Source organism: Seriola aureovittata, chromosome 4 (genome assembly GCF_021018895.1).
Source record: "Seriola aureovittata isolate HTS-2021-v1 ecotype China chromosome 4, ASM2101889v1, whole genome shotgun sequence".
NCBI lineage: Eukaryota > Metazoa > Chordata > Actinopteri > Carangiformes > Carangidae > Seriola > Seriola aureovittata.
The window spans coordinates 17,844,661-17,862,097 of NC_079367.1; the positions used below are offsets into that span (position 1 = coordinate 17,844,661).

At 40.5% G+C, this 17,437-nt stretch overlaps 1 protein-coding gene across 1 annotated transcript; it reads right to left on the reverse strand.

Annotated features, from left to right (window-relative positions):
- Positions 1–740: 740 nt before the first annotated feature.
- On the reverse strand, positions 741–14,048 carry capn12 (calpain 12). The gene is given in 22 exon segments (XM_056373244.1): positions 741–1,304; positions 1,423–1,475; positions 1,828–1,944; positions 2,048–2,126; positions 2,248–2,316; positions 2,634–2,695; positions 3,062–3,107; positions 3,209–3,280; positions 3,387–3,423; positions 4,386–4,508; positions 5,230–5,309; positions 6,333–6,344; positions 6,446–6,699; positions 6,789–6,979; positions 7,065–7,142; positions 7,243–7,328; positions 8,034–8,117; positions 8,201–8,372; positions 8,537–8,670; positions 11,473–11,591; positions 12,421–12,490; positions 13,366–14,048. Coding segments are annotated over 22 exon segments (2,400 nt in total). The 5' UTR covers positions 13,801–14,048; the 3' UTR covers positions 741–1,277.
- Between the last annotated feature and the right edge of the window lie 3,389 nt (positions 14,049–17,437).

The window sequence follows — 17,437 nt, forward strand, 5'->3', positions numbered from 1 at the left end:
GATGGACGGTTGCCGAGGGCAACCTGTGTGTACTCACCTAAGGATGAACAGGAAGTGGTGTGTGAGCAAAGGTGCTATTAATAGAAGCATGTGTAGAAAGGACATTTGCTTGCTCGCGATGTGTGTGTGTGTGCATGTGTGCGTGCATGTGTGTGCGTGTGTGTGCGTGTGTGTGTGAGAGCCAGCGTGTAACAGAGAGGAGGAGGCTGCAGATTGTGAGACTCAGACAGTTACTAGAGAGAACAGGAGGGGGGAAAGAGTGAGGGATGGATGGAGGGAGTGAGGGAACGTAGTGGAGGAGGGGGCGAGTGTGTGTTGACGCTGTACGTGGCGTCAGTGCGATAAGAATAGAGATGGTGCGTGTAGCGCTGCTGAGACATCACCCTCACACCCTCAGTGGGGCAGGCAGTACTAACTGAGTGTGTGTGTGTGTGTGTGTGTGTGTGTGTGTGTGTGTGTCAATGAGTGCATGTGAGTGCACAGATATTACCCAGGGTATGCTCATGTGTAAAGGGATGAGTAAACTGTTGGGGCTGCAGTGATTCTTATTCAGTTGTGTAATTGCAGTTATGTGTACCATTTCATTCAAGTTTAATTTTTAGAAACACATTTTCTCGACCCAAACTACCTCTTAAATCATTTTAACATTTCTAAAGAGTAACTTGAGAATATGATAACTACTTTGGGAAAATGGGTAATAATGTGGATTATACTTAGGTTTTCAAAACAGGTTTCTTTTTAATAGAGAAATGCTTTGAAAAGACAAAAGGAATACAGACAAAAACTCAGATCTGTTATTACAGTTAAATGATGGTGCTGCATACTCTGCACATAGATGGATTATGAGACAATGAGTCCCTGGGCAGAGACATGCAAAAGGCCTCTCACCCTTTCTAAATAAGAGCAAATGCCACAGATTGAAAGGGACAAAACAGCTCCAAACAATGAGACTGTTTAATCGCCTTGTGTATCTCTGTAGTCATTTTGTGTCTCTTTCAGATCATTTTATATCCCTTTGTGATTGTTTTGTGTCTCTTTCTGGCCCGTTGTTGTCATTTTGTTTTTTCTTTGGTAGTCATTTCTTTCTTTGTGGCCCGTACAGTAATCCATCCAGGACTCTGCATACTACATCGAGGTCATAGCCAGAAGGATGAGAATGGTGCGAGATGAAGCAAGATTAAAACAATGGCACAGCTTGTATTTTATTTACGTGTTGGAATCAACAGCAGGCGGTGGCTCAGCTGGGTCTGTGTGGAGATCGTCTTCATAAAGCGTCTTCACACCATCAGAAACTGAAGCAGCCACTACAGAGGGGCCGCAGGTAGACAGGGAGCAAAGAAAGAATAAACGGAAAGTCTATAACTTGTTCAGGTACATGTGATAATGAAAACATAACAGAGCATGTTTTGGCCAGATACTTACAGCATTGATCCCTCTGTCCTTTACGTCTTGACTGGTCTCTGATTCATACAGAGCTTAGGAGAAGAGGGAAGGAAAGTGTGAGTCTGTATACAGTGTTGAAAGAAATATTCAGATACTTTACTTAAGTAAAAGTACCAATACAACAGTGTAAAAATACTTCATTACAAGCAAGAGTCCTGCATTTAAAATCCGACTTAAGTAAAAGTACAGAAATACTAAATATACAGATGTATCAGAAGTAAAAGTACTGTAATCCTGTGACTGATATATTATTATACATGACATTATTAGATCGTTAATACTGATACATCAGTGTATAAGCAGCATTTTACTGTTGCAGCTGCTCAAGGTGGAGTATATTTGAACTACTTTATATACAGTTTGTTGTGTGTGTTTGTGTGTTACCAAAAAGCGTGCGGAGCCTAGTGAAACACGACACAAAGCCGTGGAAGGGCATGTGAAGCTCTCCAGAAGCAAACCGCTCAGACAGCAGCTGAACTACCTTTCCATCGCACTGCATTCCTGGGAAACAGAGGAGTGAATGAAGGTGTGAAACCAAACAGCAGCAACCATCTGCATGTGTATAGGTGTGTGTGTGTGTGTGTGTGTGTGTGTGTGTTCATACCAACAGCTTCCAGTGCTGTGCTGAGCTCAAAGGGGCTCATTGTCCCAGAGGAGTCCTTGTCAAACTGGAAGAAGATGGACTGACAGGGAAAGCAGCATTAGAATAAATAATAACAACACAACCCCTCTTCTTTTTCTGTCTTTAACACACACACACACACACACACACACACACACACACACACACACTGAGCTGTATACCTGCAGATTGCGCAGACTGGACAGCAGGGTTGCTGTTTGTTTACGGCTGAGACGGGAGTGCCCTTTGGTCTGCCGGCAGAGTTAAGGACATCTCAACAGGACAGAGGACAGAGAGATGAAGTTGTGAGGAAGAAGAGTGAAAGTGAACAGCGGGGCAGCATGATGACTCAACCGGAGGACCGGGGCTCAAACTAGCAAACGTGTGAGACTGGCTGAGCTCAGTCACGTTTTTTTAACAGAAGCAGTTGCAATGTCAACTCATGAAAAACATGTCATTTGTCTAAGATTGAAAAATCCAGACGTATATGCTGTCCAGTATTAGTTTGTGTCAAACAAGGACTGTACTGTACTGAAGACTGAAGAATATATCGAGGACAAAAGGATACATCCTCTCCAAAGATGAGCTGTCTGCACGTCTCCAGGGGCAGATGGTAATCTTTGTCAAGAGCTGTGAAGGGAAGAAAGACACAGATTGATGAATAGAAAGAGAGTAAGGGGTTAAACTACATTAAGCTGAGGAAAGGTGAGGGTGAGGACAAGTGTAGTCACTTTTATTACTTAACCAAACTCAATTTAGTTTATCTGACTGCAGCTGTGAGCCTCTGTCTAGACTGCTGACCTCTGCGGCTCCCTCTAACTTTCAAGCAAACATTACACTACTTTGATCCCATCTAGTGGCCGTTACAAGTACTACAGAGTCAAGGATCACTGCCGGTGATCTGGCTGCCTTCACAACATGCCTGAAAGCTTGGTCACGGTCTCAGATGCAGCTAAAACATGCAGCATGGAAATGTGATATAGTGGATATTCTAACCCGAGTTGAACAGCGTCATGAGCTCCTTGGCGTTCAGCCTGTCATCCTGCCGGGAGACAGAAGAAATCAGTTTGGATTGTTTGACAAAAAGGCCACAACTTTACACTTTTATTAAATGAGGTAATGCAGTAAGTGAGGATTTCTTACAGGGCCAGCCTCCACATCAAAAGTCTTCTGAACTCTCCGTTGATCCTCTGGGGAGACGGGAGTTGCCATAACCTGTTGGGCACAAACATGACAAACAAACGTGAACATACTATATATTTTCAGGTTGTCTATTATTGGTAGGTGTTTGAATGTATGTAGGCCAGACCACTAAACTCACTGGGAGGAAGCCAGAGGAACAGGTGAAGTCCTGAATCCTGCAGCAGAGAGATCACATCAGATTGTTAATGTTGATCTCTTCAGTTAAACCTTCATACAGTTTCAACCTTACACACTAAAAATAAATGAGTAAAATTAAAGAAATAATACAAACATAATGTTTGATATTGACACAGGTGGATCAATTGAAAACAGCTGTGGTGGAGGAAGGATTCAGATCCTTTAGGCTATAAAGTAAATAATACCATAATGTAAAAATAAATTTTTCTACTTGAGTAAAAGTACTAAAAGCAAAATATAATATCCACAGCACAAGTACTCATTATGCAGAATTACTTGGTTTAGAGTGTTAAATTATGGAGCCCAGAAGGTCCTAAAAGATGACTGTTTTAAAATCTACTGTGCAGATCATATTTTGTGTAACGTGATAAAATGAAAAACTTTTTTTGGACTTCAGAGTCTCTCCTGTCATTCTGTTGCAGGACAAATTACAACTTTATATAAAATCAAAGTAACTTGTAGCTGTTAAATAAATACATCTAGTAAGTAGTAAAAAGTACAAAAGTTCCCTCTGAAATGTGGAGGAGTACAAGTATAAAGTCCCATAAACTGGAAATACTACATGTACTTTGTTACTTTCTGCCGCTGGAAAACAAAAATAGTTATTATGGGTCAGAGTCAGAGTTCATACTACACTGGTCTCAGCTGGATAATTGACTGTTATTGCTGATAGAAGCCGTAAGAGGTTTATTAGCTTCTTGTTGTTCAGACCGATTGCAATTTTCTAAATTGTACAGCAGTATAATGTTGGGAACACGATCTCAGCCTGAGTGTACAAGTGGGTGTGGGTGACTATGACTGTGCTGATGAGCATGAGTGTGGCAGGAGGTGATTCAGGGATGCTCGGCCCTCAGCAATCGCAGCTACCAAGTCTTTTTTTTTTTTCAACAAAAATGACATTCAGTTTAACGATCTTCTCTTCGTCTTTCCAGCATCTCACCCCAGAGTGTTTTTAATCTTGGAAAAAATGCGGACAAAGAACTCTCCAGGCTGGTTGGGTCGATAGGTGGACGCCGTGATGATGTAGTTACCCGGGTCCAGATGTAGCTTCCTCCACACACCCCTGTGGGACAACGTTAATAAGTTATATTCATTTACTTTCAATGACCAACTAAATGCAATATTCTATATACATGTTTTATATATACTATATAACCAATACAATATGTTCAATAAGCTCAATATGTTTTATGATTTGTTTCCATTGTGTGTATTTTTTTTCTAATGTGCTTTTTGTGTGTATGTTTAAATTTTCCTTTTCCTTTTTTTTCTGGATAATAAATTCAGATTTTATTTTTTTATATTTTCATTCTCTCACCAGATAGAGAAAATAACTCAACAACAGATTTAACATATTATAAATTATACGTTCACCTACTAAAGGACGTGGATGAGTCTATGTCTGTGAAGCAGTAACCGACAACAAGCTTTGTATTTAGTTGGACAATTATTACTTTTTGGTTTTTGTGTGTGAATTGAATTAAATGAATTAGTTCATTTGAGGTTGAAACTTTGAGGAAGAAAATGCCATTAAACATGATTCAGTGTAGAGTTGGCACAGTGCTCTACAGTCCCTAAAGGAACCAAGTGGAAGCACAAATTTTTCTGCTTTTGCTGCTTTTTTTTTTCTTTCTACATAGTTCTGCAGTATCGTTGTTTGTTGTTTTTGTGACGGAGTGACATTTACGGTAAGTCTGAGCGAGTCAGAGCACAGGTATTTCATTGTATTTTTAATACACATGACAATAAAGTTGATCTATCAGTCACTTGATGGCGGTCTTTACCTCTGAGCCTTATATTTCCCAGAACGACCCACAGGGCGATTCTTCATGAAGAAGTTGCGGTCCAGACACATACCCTGCAGCTGTGTGGAGAAAGATATTTTAAATGGATGGAAAGTTTGGAAACACTTTATAAAACAGCTTGCCAGTTATTGCGTAATATCATTGTAACTGTAACTTTTAACTGATACTTAAATGTAGGGACAGAGGAAGAAAATAAGACAAGTTAAGTTAAGTTAAGTTAAGTTAAGTTAAGTTAAGTTAAGTTAAGTTAAGTTAAGTTAAAGAAGAAGTTTATTTAAAGAATGTGTTCCTTGTTCTTATTGTGTAAGGAAAAAGGGAGAAGAGCCACACATCATATTACAGCCCATGTAGCTGATTCTTCTACTACTAGGTTCCTTATTAAACATTAAATATAAGCTATGTTTAAACCACCTTCATTATTAATATGTATAATGATGAATATTTGTATATATATATATATATATATAGGTGTATGTACAATAAAAACTTTCCTTGAAAAAGGGTGGGTTTGTTTTCTACTCCAGCGTACCTGCTGCTGGACAAACATGCCTGCTAGCAGCAAATATTCAAATGTACAGCATTTCTTGCCCTGGCTTTTTTCCAAATCATACAGTGAAGTCAAAGACATGATAATAAATCCCTGTAGCGTGGCTGTAACTAGGCACCCGTCTCTTATATATTTTGATTTCAATAAAACTGCAAACTGCAATATACATTTTACATTACAGAGTAATGATAAGGTATTCAGGCTGTAACGTAATGTGTAGCTGTTCTCTGCTTTTTATACTTTGATCATACAGTAAGAAAAACACCATCTTTACCAAACCTTAGTTTAACTTTGTCCCTCACTGTATCCCGTATACCCATTTACTTCTACCTTGTTTTCCTCCACTGTACCTACATTTAAGTACCAGTAGGAACCAGTCAGTATTTTATTATTACCATATTAATGCAACAAAATCACACTGTAAAGCAGGGGCTATAAGTGTTACATAACGTTCCTTCTCTATAAAGCAGTTTTTGAGAACATAAAGGCATATCATTTTCAGGATGAAAATAAAAATATTACAACAGATGCTCACCTCAGGAGGAACCTGCAAAAGAGAAGAAACACAAAAAAACATTAGAGTTTATCCAGAACTACAATAAAGGTGCTGAGAACCAAATCACTGTGTAAATGAAATCTCTTTCTCACCCTGTAGATGTGGAAAGCTATGTAGAGAAAGTTGACTTTGTCCATCTGCCTGCGGTTTTTCTGCAGCAGCTCCACCAGCACAGTGCACTGTCTGGCTTTCTGCTTCTGTTTCTCTTCTCTCTTCTTCTCCTCTGGGGTCATCTCCACTTCATCCTCATCATCTTCATCATCCTCACTCTCATCCTCGTCGTCCTCCTCGGCCTGGTCCTGCTCTCTGAGAATCAGCTGGAACTGAGGATTCTTCCAAAATGTTTCTGAGGGGAAAAAAACCCAGTGGGATCATGTAAATGATCCAGGTAGAGGTTGAATGCACATTTGTCCAAATATAAAATCATTAACATACGTTTGTATCTGCGACTTCCACCGGCGGAGCTCCCTGGCACCCAGAATCCTTCATGTTCACTGATGGTCCAGGCAGACGAAGGCACAGGATCAGAAGGAGAGGGGGGTGTTTTTCCCTCATCCAGGGTGTCAGGACTCACACTGCAGAGCTCCACGATGTCAAACAGTCTGCTGAAGTCCTCAGCGCTGATCCTAATAAGTGTTAATAATAAGTGTTTCTGTTTGTGAGAGCTCGTATGTTAGTGTGAATAAATGTGTTTCAGTATCTGCCACATACCAGAACTCTCCATCTTCTGTTTTTTTCAGATTAATCCGCTCTTTCTCTGCTTTGTCCACTTCATCCCACTCTTTACCCCTGCAGTCACAAAGAGAAAACTCAACGTCTGCAGAGGCCCCGTAATCTGTGAGCGTGCGTGCTCTCCTTTACCACATGCACAAACAGGAAGCTTCCTCACTTGTCGCTCCACGGTCCGCGATATTCCACAAAGCCCCACGGGTTCCTCAGCCTCAGCAATAAAATCTCATCAGATGCTTTTGACACCTGAAAGGTAAAGAGACATTAAAGTAATGTGTGAGTTACAAAAGGAGAGGTTTTGCCAGTTCTCAGTATTATCTGAATATTATATTCATGGAGAGATGAGATGAGATGAGATGAGATGAGATGAGATGAGAAGAGATGAGATGAGATGAGATGAGATGAGATGAGATGAGATGAGATGAGATGAGAAGAGATGAGATGAGATGAGATGAGGGGAAATTATATAAAATTAGATTACATTTCCATGACATTATACTGGATTAAATTAGATGATATTGAGATGAGATTGAGATGAAGTTAGACAATAAGTGGTAAAATGTGATGACATGAGATGTGATTAGATTATATTAATATAATTCAGAGTTTTTTATTCTTATACATGTCAGAGATTAGATGCGATGAGGTGAAATGCTGTGACTGGAGATGACAGGAGATTCGATCACATTTCAGTCAAATCATATTGGATGAAATGAGGTGAGAAGATTAGAATGCAATGAGGTGAAATGAGATGAAATATGATAGGTTGTATTAGACATGGATGAGATGGGAAACGAGTCATTTTATTACTAGTTTTATGACTAGTCACAAATCAAGAATTGTTAAAAAGCAAACACATCAGAGGAACACACTGATGATGACAGATCAATAAATAAACCATGACAGTGGGTCACTACACAGTCTGCAGTATTGTCTCAGCGTGATACTGACCTTGTCAGTGTCAGTGATGGCGTAAGCGTGGCCCTTTATCAGCCCCTCTCCTGTCACTTTACTTATGTCACGGTAGCTGCTGGCCTGTGACGACAAACACAGAAACTCTAGTGAATCTAAACCACCATCCACCTGTCCAGTGTGAACACCGTGTGGTATGTATGTACCTGGATGAAGCAGCTGAGCAGGCTGCCTCTGGACAGGGCCGCTGTCAGAGACCTCCAGAGGACTCGAGGGGTACGAGATGAGACTTGCATCGAGTATGCGATGCCTCCTGTGAAATCCTCCATCCCCTCTGAAATGTTGCCCCCCTTCAGGCTTCCATAGGATCCGATTAACCTACATGTGAGAGGTGAAAAAGTTACCTCAGGTGGCGGCGTGTTTTTGTCATATGACTGTAGCAACAAACACACACACACACACACACACACACACACACAGATAAAGAGTGGGTGATCACAGACATTACAACCCAGAGACATATGCTGGTAGTGGCAACTGACTTGGCATAGGCCTTCTCCACCAGGGCGCTCCAAAACTCATTGCGGGTGTGAGAGTAGCTGAAGAGCAGACGGCCTTCGCGTACTGGCAGCCTGTCATCCACAACCACCTCCACCCACTCACCATACTGCCAGAACTACACAGGGAGAGAGAGACAGGAAGAGAGGAATGGTGAGAATAGAGGAGAGATGGATGTAATGAATGAGGAGGAAAGATAACGAGGACGGAGGCAGAGCGCAAATACACAAACCACCTGAACATTACGTCCCAAAAATTCCCCTTAAACCTGTGACTTTTTGGACTCTTGTGGGCAACAGAACCAAACTGTAAACACTGTAACACTGTCATATCATCACCTTTTAAGTTTTTAAGTCATTAGTGATTAACACATTTTTTCAATGAATCCCTTTGTCTATTAAAAAAATACCCATTACAATTTCAAAGATCCAAGGATATTGAGTTTGTTATTATACATGACAAAGAAAATAATCAAATCCTCACATTTGAGAAGCTGGGACCAGGACTAAACAATTCACTGATTATTAAAATAGTTGCAGATAATAATAATAATAATAATAATAATAATAATAATAATAATAATAATAATAATAATAATAATAATAAAATAATAATAATTTTGTTGTCTGTCAGATAATCATTTCAGTTCTAATGTACTGTACTTGTCTTATACTTGAACATGAACATATTCAGAGAATGGAGGCTATATCAGTCATCCAGATCTGAAAAATGAAACCTTGTGGTTTATAACAGGACGACTTAAATAAACACTCTGTTCTCTTGTCTGACTAAATGTATGAAACCACTCCCATGGCCGTTACTGGTCATGACAAGGGGTGTATACTGTACTGCTAACTGTGTGTACAAAACAAGGGCCAAGAGCAGGCCTGCACTGGCCTCTCATAGCTGTGTGTGTGTGTGCGCGTGTGTGTGTGTGTGTGTGTGTGTGTGTGTGTGTGCATGTGTGTGTATGTCCCAGGGGTAGTCACTACCTGCATGTCTGGACTGCTCTCCCTTCTCCTGAAAGGGCAAAATGAGTTTCCAGTCCTTCCTTGCTGCTTGTTAAGTCATGTCACATTCTCCCTAACAGTCTCCAAAGGTCCACAGCTCTGAAGCTAAATAATCACTAAGCAAAAACTATAAAAACCACCTGACACATCGGTTTTGTTTTTCCAAGATTGATATGTCTAATAAGGTGATATTTTATTGATCTGAGCACGTCAGATCAGTGAATGATGAACTTTGAGATTATAATCACCAACTCTAATGAGGTGATAAAGATTAGGAATGCCTCTTCTTACATGCGAGACCACCAGGCAGTGATGATTCCGAGATGAGTTCATACCTGTTTGATCCAGCTGCCTTCATTAAATGATAGAGCTGTGGAATGACAGCTAAATAAGATGTCATGCTGAAAAGTCTAAAGGAATAAATCAGATAAAACATGAATTATTATTAACCCGTGGAGTGCACAGGGAGCTGGAAGCTGATGGTTTGTTCTGATTAAGGGATCAGTGTGCGCCACTCAATGTGATGTGCTGCTTGTCACTGAGTTTATTCTAAGTTTATTGTCCTGTTGTTTGTAATATTGTTTTGTTGCATGTATCTAATTGTTGAAGTTTATGTATTTAAAAGCCCCATCTAAGGATGTGCATTGCAAACTAGCTCAGGCTATAAACGCTCTGGTATGTGGCATTGGTTCATGCTAATGTAAACATAATTACTGTACACATTACATTTTGGGGTTATTTTAATTACATAAGTTTACCATACTAATTTATGTGGATTATTAAGATGCACAATGTGGTGAGTATATATAGGACTCATTCTGAAATATTCATTTGGAACTTTAGCAGAATTAAGTTTATTATTATATAAAGTAATTAAGTGTCACATTTAAGTTGCTCATTTGTGTATCCCAGGGAGCAATGTTAGTTCCTACCGGCCTTTTGTTTTGCAGGGAACAGTTGTGAGGGTTAAAACTCTCAGACTGCACTAGAGACTCAGTTGAATGGGGTGTCTATTGTGAAATACAGTTGTCAAGTTGTCTGTAAACTAGATACTGACACAGGGACCATCTGTAGACAGGATCCTAAAGTAAGGTAACAAATAAAGCAGGACCAACCTTAAAACAGGAAATGATTTTAGGGTATTTTTGGCTCTGGAGGGAGCTGCACTAAGTCTGATAAATGTCCCCAAGTGGCGTCACTTGAGTCAGCGTTGGTTGGGGCCGAAGATTATAAGTTTGAATATCAACAAAAAAACTCTATAGGTTTGAAGTGAGCTTCACCTGCTCTTCATCTTTGCTAAAATAGCTGCTAATAGCAAAACACACCTGAGCCTCCCAGTGATTACCCACATTACCCACAATGCAACTGTCAAGTTGTATTGTGGGTAACGTAGGCACGGAATAAAAAGATATCTCTGGTTCTGCTGCAGCTATTTGTAACTGTCCATCATGAGTTTGCTAATATCATTGAAGTCTAATGCTGGTGTAGTAATCTTTTAAGACTTATATATATATCTGATATGTATTGCCACAAATCAAGTGCCACACGGTGAACCTTGGGCTTCAGCGGGTCTGGGGGACATCTGCATTTAGAATAATGTGAAATCTTAACGTTCTTTTAATATGTCTATGTGTTTATTAAATGTATATCGCAGGCTCTGGTGGTTTTGAGGTCTTGTCGTATTAAAACTCAACCAACCGACCAATAGGCCAATAGATATTGTTGTTGCAGTAAATGGTTAAAACCTCAAAGCGACTGCTCAAGAATTACAGCTTATTTGCTTTCATAAAGAATATCAAGCAACGTGTCCAGACAAAGATGAGACTGAACGAGGGCATGTGTGGTACGCTGAAGCCTAAATATGAGGAAGTCTGTTTCTTTGTCTTAGCCTACATCTAATCTATACTTACTGTAAAATGGAAGATCCCTGCATAAGACTTGGACAGGCTTTGGTTGGGTGGCACCACCTTCACAAAGAGCTTGGGGTGCATGGTCAGACAGGACAGGGCCGCCAGCAGCCAACAGTTACCTGATGAATAATAAACAAAAGAAGCACATGACGCTGGGAGAGAGGAAAAACTCCTCAAGGATCAGTTATGTATTTCAGTGGGCCACAAGGCATTAGTCTCCCATGGGGTGTGATTCATGTTTTCAACAGACAGGTCGCACACATACACGCACACACACGCACACACACGCACATACACGCACATACACGCACACACACACACGCACACGCACGCACACACACACAGAATAAGCCACATTCCTCTCCAACAGAAAACATCTGTTTCATGTTGTCCCTCTGGAGATGTTGCAGTAACTGTTGTTGGTATCTGCGTAAATCATGGAAAACACATTCTGGGATGCAGTTTGAAAGAAAAACATAAAACCCAGACATGGAGGAAGAAGAAGGAGAAGAAGAGGGAGGAGGAGGGGGAGGAGGTGGTATTGATCAGTACCGCTGACATATTTACACACAACTGGTGACATAACGCATTAATCCAGAAATCGAACAGGTGGAAGGAGAGTTTGCTGTTGTGCAGAAAATAGTCACAAATAGGAAAGAGAGTGAACAACACATATTTCAGCAGGGCCTGGGGCTGTGTAGTGCAGACATCTAGTGCTACGTTTTATTGCAATGAAAAAAAAAAGTTAAAAAAAAAGAAAAAACTGAACTGTGTACGTGTGGAGTGTTTCAGCTTTTGGTTTTGTGGATTGAACTTTTCCAGGATGTTGTGCAATGCCAATTTAAGACTATTCAGCATGACATATCCTAGTCTCAACCCTCATTCTTTGGAGGGGGGATGATCCCTGGGAGATTTTACTGTTGATGGAGGTTTTTCTGATGTACTCACCCAGCTGGCCCTGACATATATCCGTAGTCCCAGTCGTGCCCTCCACAAACACAGCGTTCTCACAGATTTCCTTCAGAAATGGAGCAAGAGGATGACAATGTGAGCAAAGGATGCAGAAACACCACAAGCTGGTTTTGTCATGAGCAAAAACCACAAATTCTCTGGATTTGTGCTTTTTCTTTGTTTTTAGTTTACTGTCTCTGTTATAATGTTTTGGGGTTTTGGACCGCTGGTCGGACAACAATTTGACTATGTTACCGTGGGCTCTGGAAAATGCGATGGGCATTCGTGTCTGTTCTACAGACCAAATGATCAAGAAAATAATCGGCACATGAATTGATAATAAAACTAATTAGTTATAATACTAGAATTAGTACATTTAGGATATGATGTGTGATAATGTGACTTTGAGGGCTGTTATTTTTTCATATTTTCAGTGTTGTTTGTGGTATTTCTTTAGTTATTTTGTTCCTCTCTTGAGCAAACTGCTCCAGGTATTAAGTTCCTCAGAACTGAGCCACACCTGGTTGAGTCACTGTCAGCTAAAGAATCTGTTGATAAGAGATCTTGTGACTAAGCAATGGCAAGAGGATAGGAGCTGCATTACATCAATGTTTAAGGTTTTTTTTTTTTTTTTTTCAAATGTGCACAAGTGGCCGAAACATGTTAAAACCTGCAGCCAACTTCCCTTTAAATTAAACTCTGTGTGCCCAAAGTAAAGTGTTGGTACCTGCAGGTGTTTCAAATGTGGGCAGAATTTCTCAAATATGCATTTTTTTATTTCCCTTTTGGTTGCATTGGAAGCTATAGCCTACCATAACCAGAATTAATGAACTGAATTATTATGTGAATGAGAGAAGACCCATACCATTGTTATCAAAAACACCCAACATCTGTTTAACCTTACACACACATGTACAACAGACAGTGGTTAAAAACACGCACCTTGGGTCGCTGCCACTTAATCTCCTTTTTGGGATCCGGGTCATGTTGGGGCATCCCGATGGACTTCTGCTCAGCCGGAAAGGTTGGATCAGAAAACAGCACACCGGACTTCAAACACTCCTCCAGGAGAGTCTTGAAATCCTGCCCTCTGCACTTGATCGGGTTCTCGATGGAGCCCAAAGGTGCCACTTTGTCAGTCGCCATGCTGCCAGTGAAAGTAAGAAAAAACTCCTCATCAAATGTGTGAGCAGCCCTGGTTTAAATACAGTTAAAAGTGCACACCCACCACCTCCAGTGAGGCCCTCTTGCAGCGCCTCCCCAGCTCTGCCCTGCCCGGAAAGATATGCAGAGCGCCGGGGGCCACGGAGCACTGGAGTCGGAGTAATGACAAGGTGCCAACGGCCTCTTTGATCCCTCTAAGTTATCGTCCATCATCAGTCTTCCTGACGGACCAGAGAGAAGCAACAAGCTTCTATTAGAGCCACAGGAAACATATAATAATGGCCATATATCTGGACAACTGTGCAGGGACTGAAGTCAAAGCAGTCAGCCCGCCGCCACCACTGCAAATTAAAAAAAAAAAAAATTCTGATTTTGTGCTTTCTTTGGTTTTCTTCAGGAAATTCCCCAGAAATCTACCGGAAACTTTTAGACGCTTCAAATGGCGTCACCCAATATTACGGTTCAATCAAAGTCCTAGGAACCCCCCCCCCCCCCCCCCTGGTTTTACAAGTACGAAATGTGTTTAAGTTTATGTGTGCGTAGAGCTACAGCAGGTGGTCACTGCGTCTGTGTTTGAGAAGAGACGCAAAAAATCGCAAGCAACCAACACTTAAATTAATTACATTAATTTATCGAGCATATTAAAGAGATGTTTATCTAATACAGTTTAATACAACACTCGATCAGACGAGTTCTCTGTCAGTTCTGTCAAAGCGCCGCTAGGTGGCAGTCTACTCCACCTAAAGGCACCTCACCAGAAATCACCAAATCTACTGTACGCAGGCGGGTTTATCGTAAATTATGGTGCATTATTATGATAAATAAGGCTGTGAAGAGAGAAAGCCATCTTAAAAGCATCTTGAGTCAGTTCCAGGTCTGTTCTACACAGAGTAGAGTGACTCACACTGTAAAATGTCCCTGCTTTATACAAGATGTAGACAACAAGCACATCACAGCAAATCACTTTAATTCTGAGGTAACCAAGTTACAATTACCATTAGGCTATAGGAAGTTCACTGCGGTTCTCAGTATAATTTGGCAGCTATAGAAGAGGCTTTACATATTTTGGTTGCCAGGTTATGAAATGTTTTTCCTCCTCCAACAGGACACACGCTTTGTCTGTCTTTTTTAGCCCTTTATTTCGTCATTATACTGTTCCAGTGGAAAAGGACCAAAATGTCTTAACAACATTAAAAACAGACATGGCGGATTATTGTGGGAAAACCCCATTTATTAATAACATTTACAACTGGAGAACTGATAGCTTGTTGGATAGTAAGAGTTGTTAGACGCTGTCAGAGAAATTTTACAACCTGCCAACTCAAAAGTTGTTTTTTATTTGCAGAATTCTGCTGTATTCCCTTATAAACAGTTCTTGGAAGGTGTGCTTTGTAGACAGGACTGAAATTAATTTATTAACAATTTATTAACAATTAAGGAATTGATTGATGGCTCTAAAAGCACATTTATTAATAACTCATTAATATTTATAACCGCTGTGTTGAAGGCTTATATTGTCTGTTAATTACTAACCAGTCATAGAAATTTGACAACCTGGCAACCCGAACATTGTTCTGATGAAAGGCTTATAATTTTGCAATAAAGCATTAGTAAACAATTTATTAATAATTATAAAAGTCATCAGTTATTATACAGGCATTAGAAAGGCTTCCTCATCAGAAAGTGACACCCTCAGTTTTTAATATCTTCCATTAATAAGTACGTTATTAAGAAAGTTTTTTTGTTTTTTATACTGGACGGTGCAGTTTCACCCACACTGATCAATCTTAACAGTTCTCTGAAGATGTGCTTTGGCAAACCACTTGTGAACTCTGGTCGGAACTCGGGACATCCAATTATACCCCCACCCCCGCCCTCTTGTGTCGTGTCATTCATTAAGTTTAGGTGGATATCCATCTCCAATAAACTGTTGTCCTGCGGTGCTCACTCCAGACCTCTCCAGGCGTCTCCAGCCGTCCCTCCATTACACGCCTGATTACACTGAAAACGTGAGACTGACCGGGACTAAACAAACAAGAAGAATAGCGACACAGATCCGCCTAATGGTCACCATTTAACTCCATTCATAGGCTCTCCATTATGTCCGTATGGTCTTTGAGGACGGGATTATAAGAAGCCTCAGTGACAAAGGTCAGAGGACCGAGCAGACACTCCCACACCTCCATGACCTACTCTGATCCCACGACCCCGGCACCAGCAGACCCCCGGCCCCCCTCACTCTCCCCGCTGGTTAACCGGCTTTGTCCCGGCCCGTTTTCTGCTGCATCACTCACACACATCACCGGAGTGAAAGGGTTAAGATTTCTCACACAGAGCCTACGAGCGGTTTATAAAATATGATAAATTGTTACAGATGAAACCACCAAACAGTAAGATTTATTATATTATTATCATTATATCAGTATTCTTACTGCTATTTACAAATAAAAACTATTAAGAAATACTTAATAGTTTGGATGATATATTTGGAAATTATCCTTGTAAAAATGTATCTGCAGTTACATATACAGTATATTTAGTTTGTGTTTCTTTAGATGGTATTGACTATGTGCAAAGCTCTCAGCTGCCTTGGTGTCTGAAGCCAAGTTTATGTATGTGCGTTCTCTGTAAAAGTCCACTGAGACACCATATGTCCAAGCCTAATCTAGGTAACAATTCTAGGACTAATCATACTAATGTGATGCTGCGTGCAAGTAAATTAAAAGACAAGTAAACTAGACTGTTAAAGAGTTATATAACCCAGGTGACAGTGGATATTTGTTCCATGCAGAGGCTCTGGTTGAGGCAGTTAGAGGCTGCAATTCACCTTCCCTCAGGCCTGCAGGAAACAAACATGAAAGCTATTTCACCTGTCACAGGACTGAACTCCACCTTTTAACCTTACTATGCATGCTATCCAGACAGCACCTCTGACCTCTGAGCGAGCATTGTGTGTGTGTGTGTGTGTGTGTGCGTGTGTGTGTGCGTGTGTGTGTGTAGGGAAGGGAGTGGACAGTGAGGGGTGTATGGTCAAATCCAGTTTTTCTGGCATTTTTGGATGGATGTTTCTGGGCTGGAAAAGAAACAAAACTGACTGACCTAAATATAAGTTTGTGCGTGCGTGTGTGTGTGTGTGCGTGTGTGTGCATGTGTGTAATTACCTGAGCAACTGAATAACTGTGAGTGTGTTTGTATCAGGTTCACAAGGAGGGTCACCAGGTGCAGCAAGAACAGAGAAGTGTGTGTGTGTGTGTGTGTGTGTGTGTGTGTGTGTTTATGGAAGACAAAGAGTAACAGACGTTTGAGGAACAGTTTGTCAGAGTGTTTGAGTGGGCAGGTGTTTGATTGCCTCATCTTTTCCACCTTCTTCACATTGTGATTTGTTTGCATTTCAGTTCACCCTTAAAGCGCTCCACATGAATAGTACACTGTAAGTCTAAAGAGTCATTCTAGTAACAACAAAGAGAAACATTTTGCCAATAATAAACTCAAGATTTTTTTCAGAAGCCTTATGCAATGAATGAATGAATGAATGAATGCACAAGCAGCTCAGTTCACTAAACACCTGATCTCAATGTTCCAGTATGTGTTGATGTGGCGTCAAACAGCTCCAGCTTAAATGTCAAAATGTGCAAGAAAAGAGCAAGAAAAAATGTTTCATCATGAAAGAGCAAGAGCTGAGAATGGAGTCATGACTAAGTCTGCATCATCACAGGCTTGTTATATTACAGCATATCGTATTTTACTACACTGTATCATATCATCATATCATATATCATATCAATCATATATCATATCATATCATCTTGTGTTGTATTAGATCACGTATCATATCATATCTAATGAATGC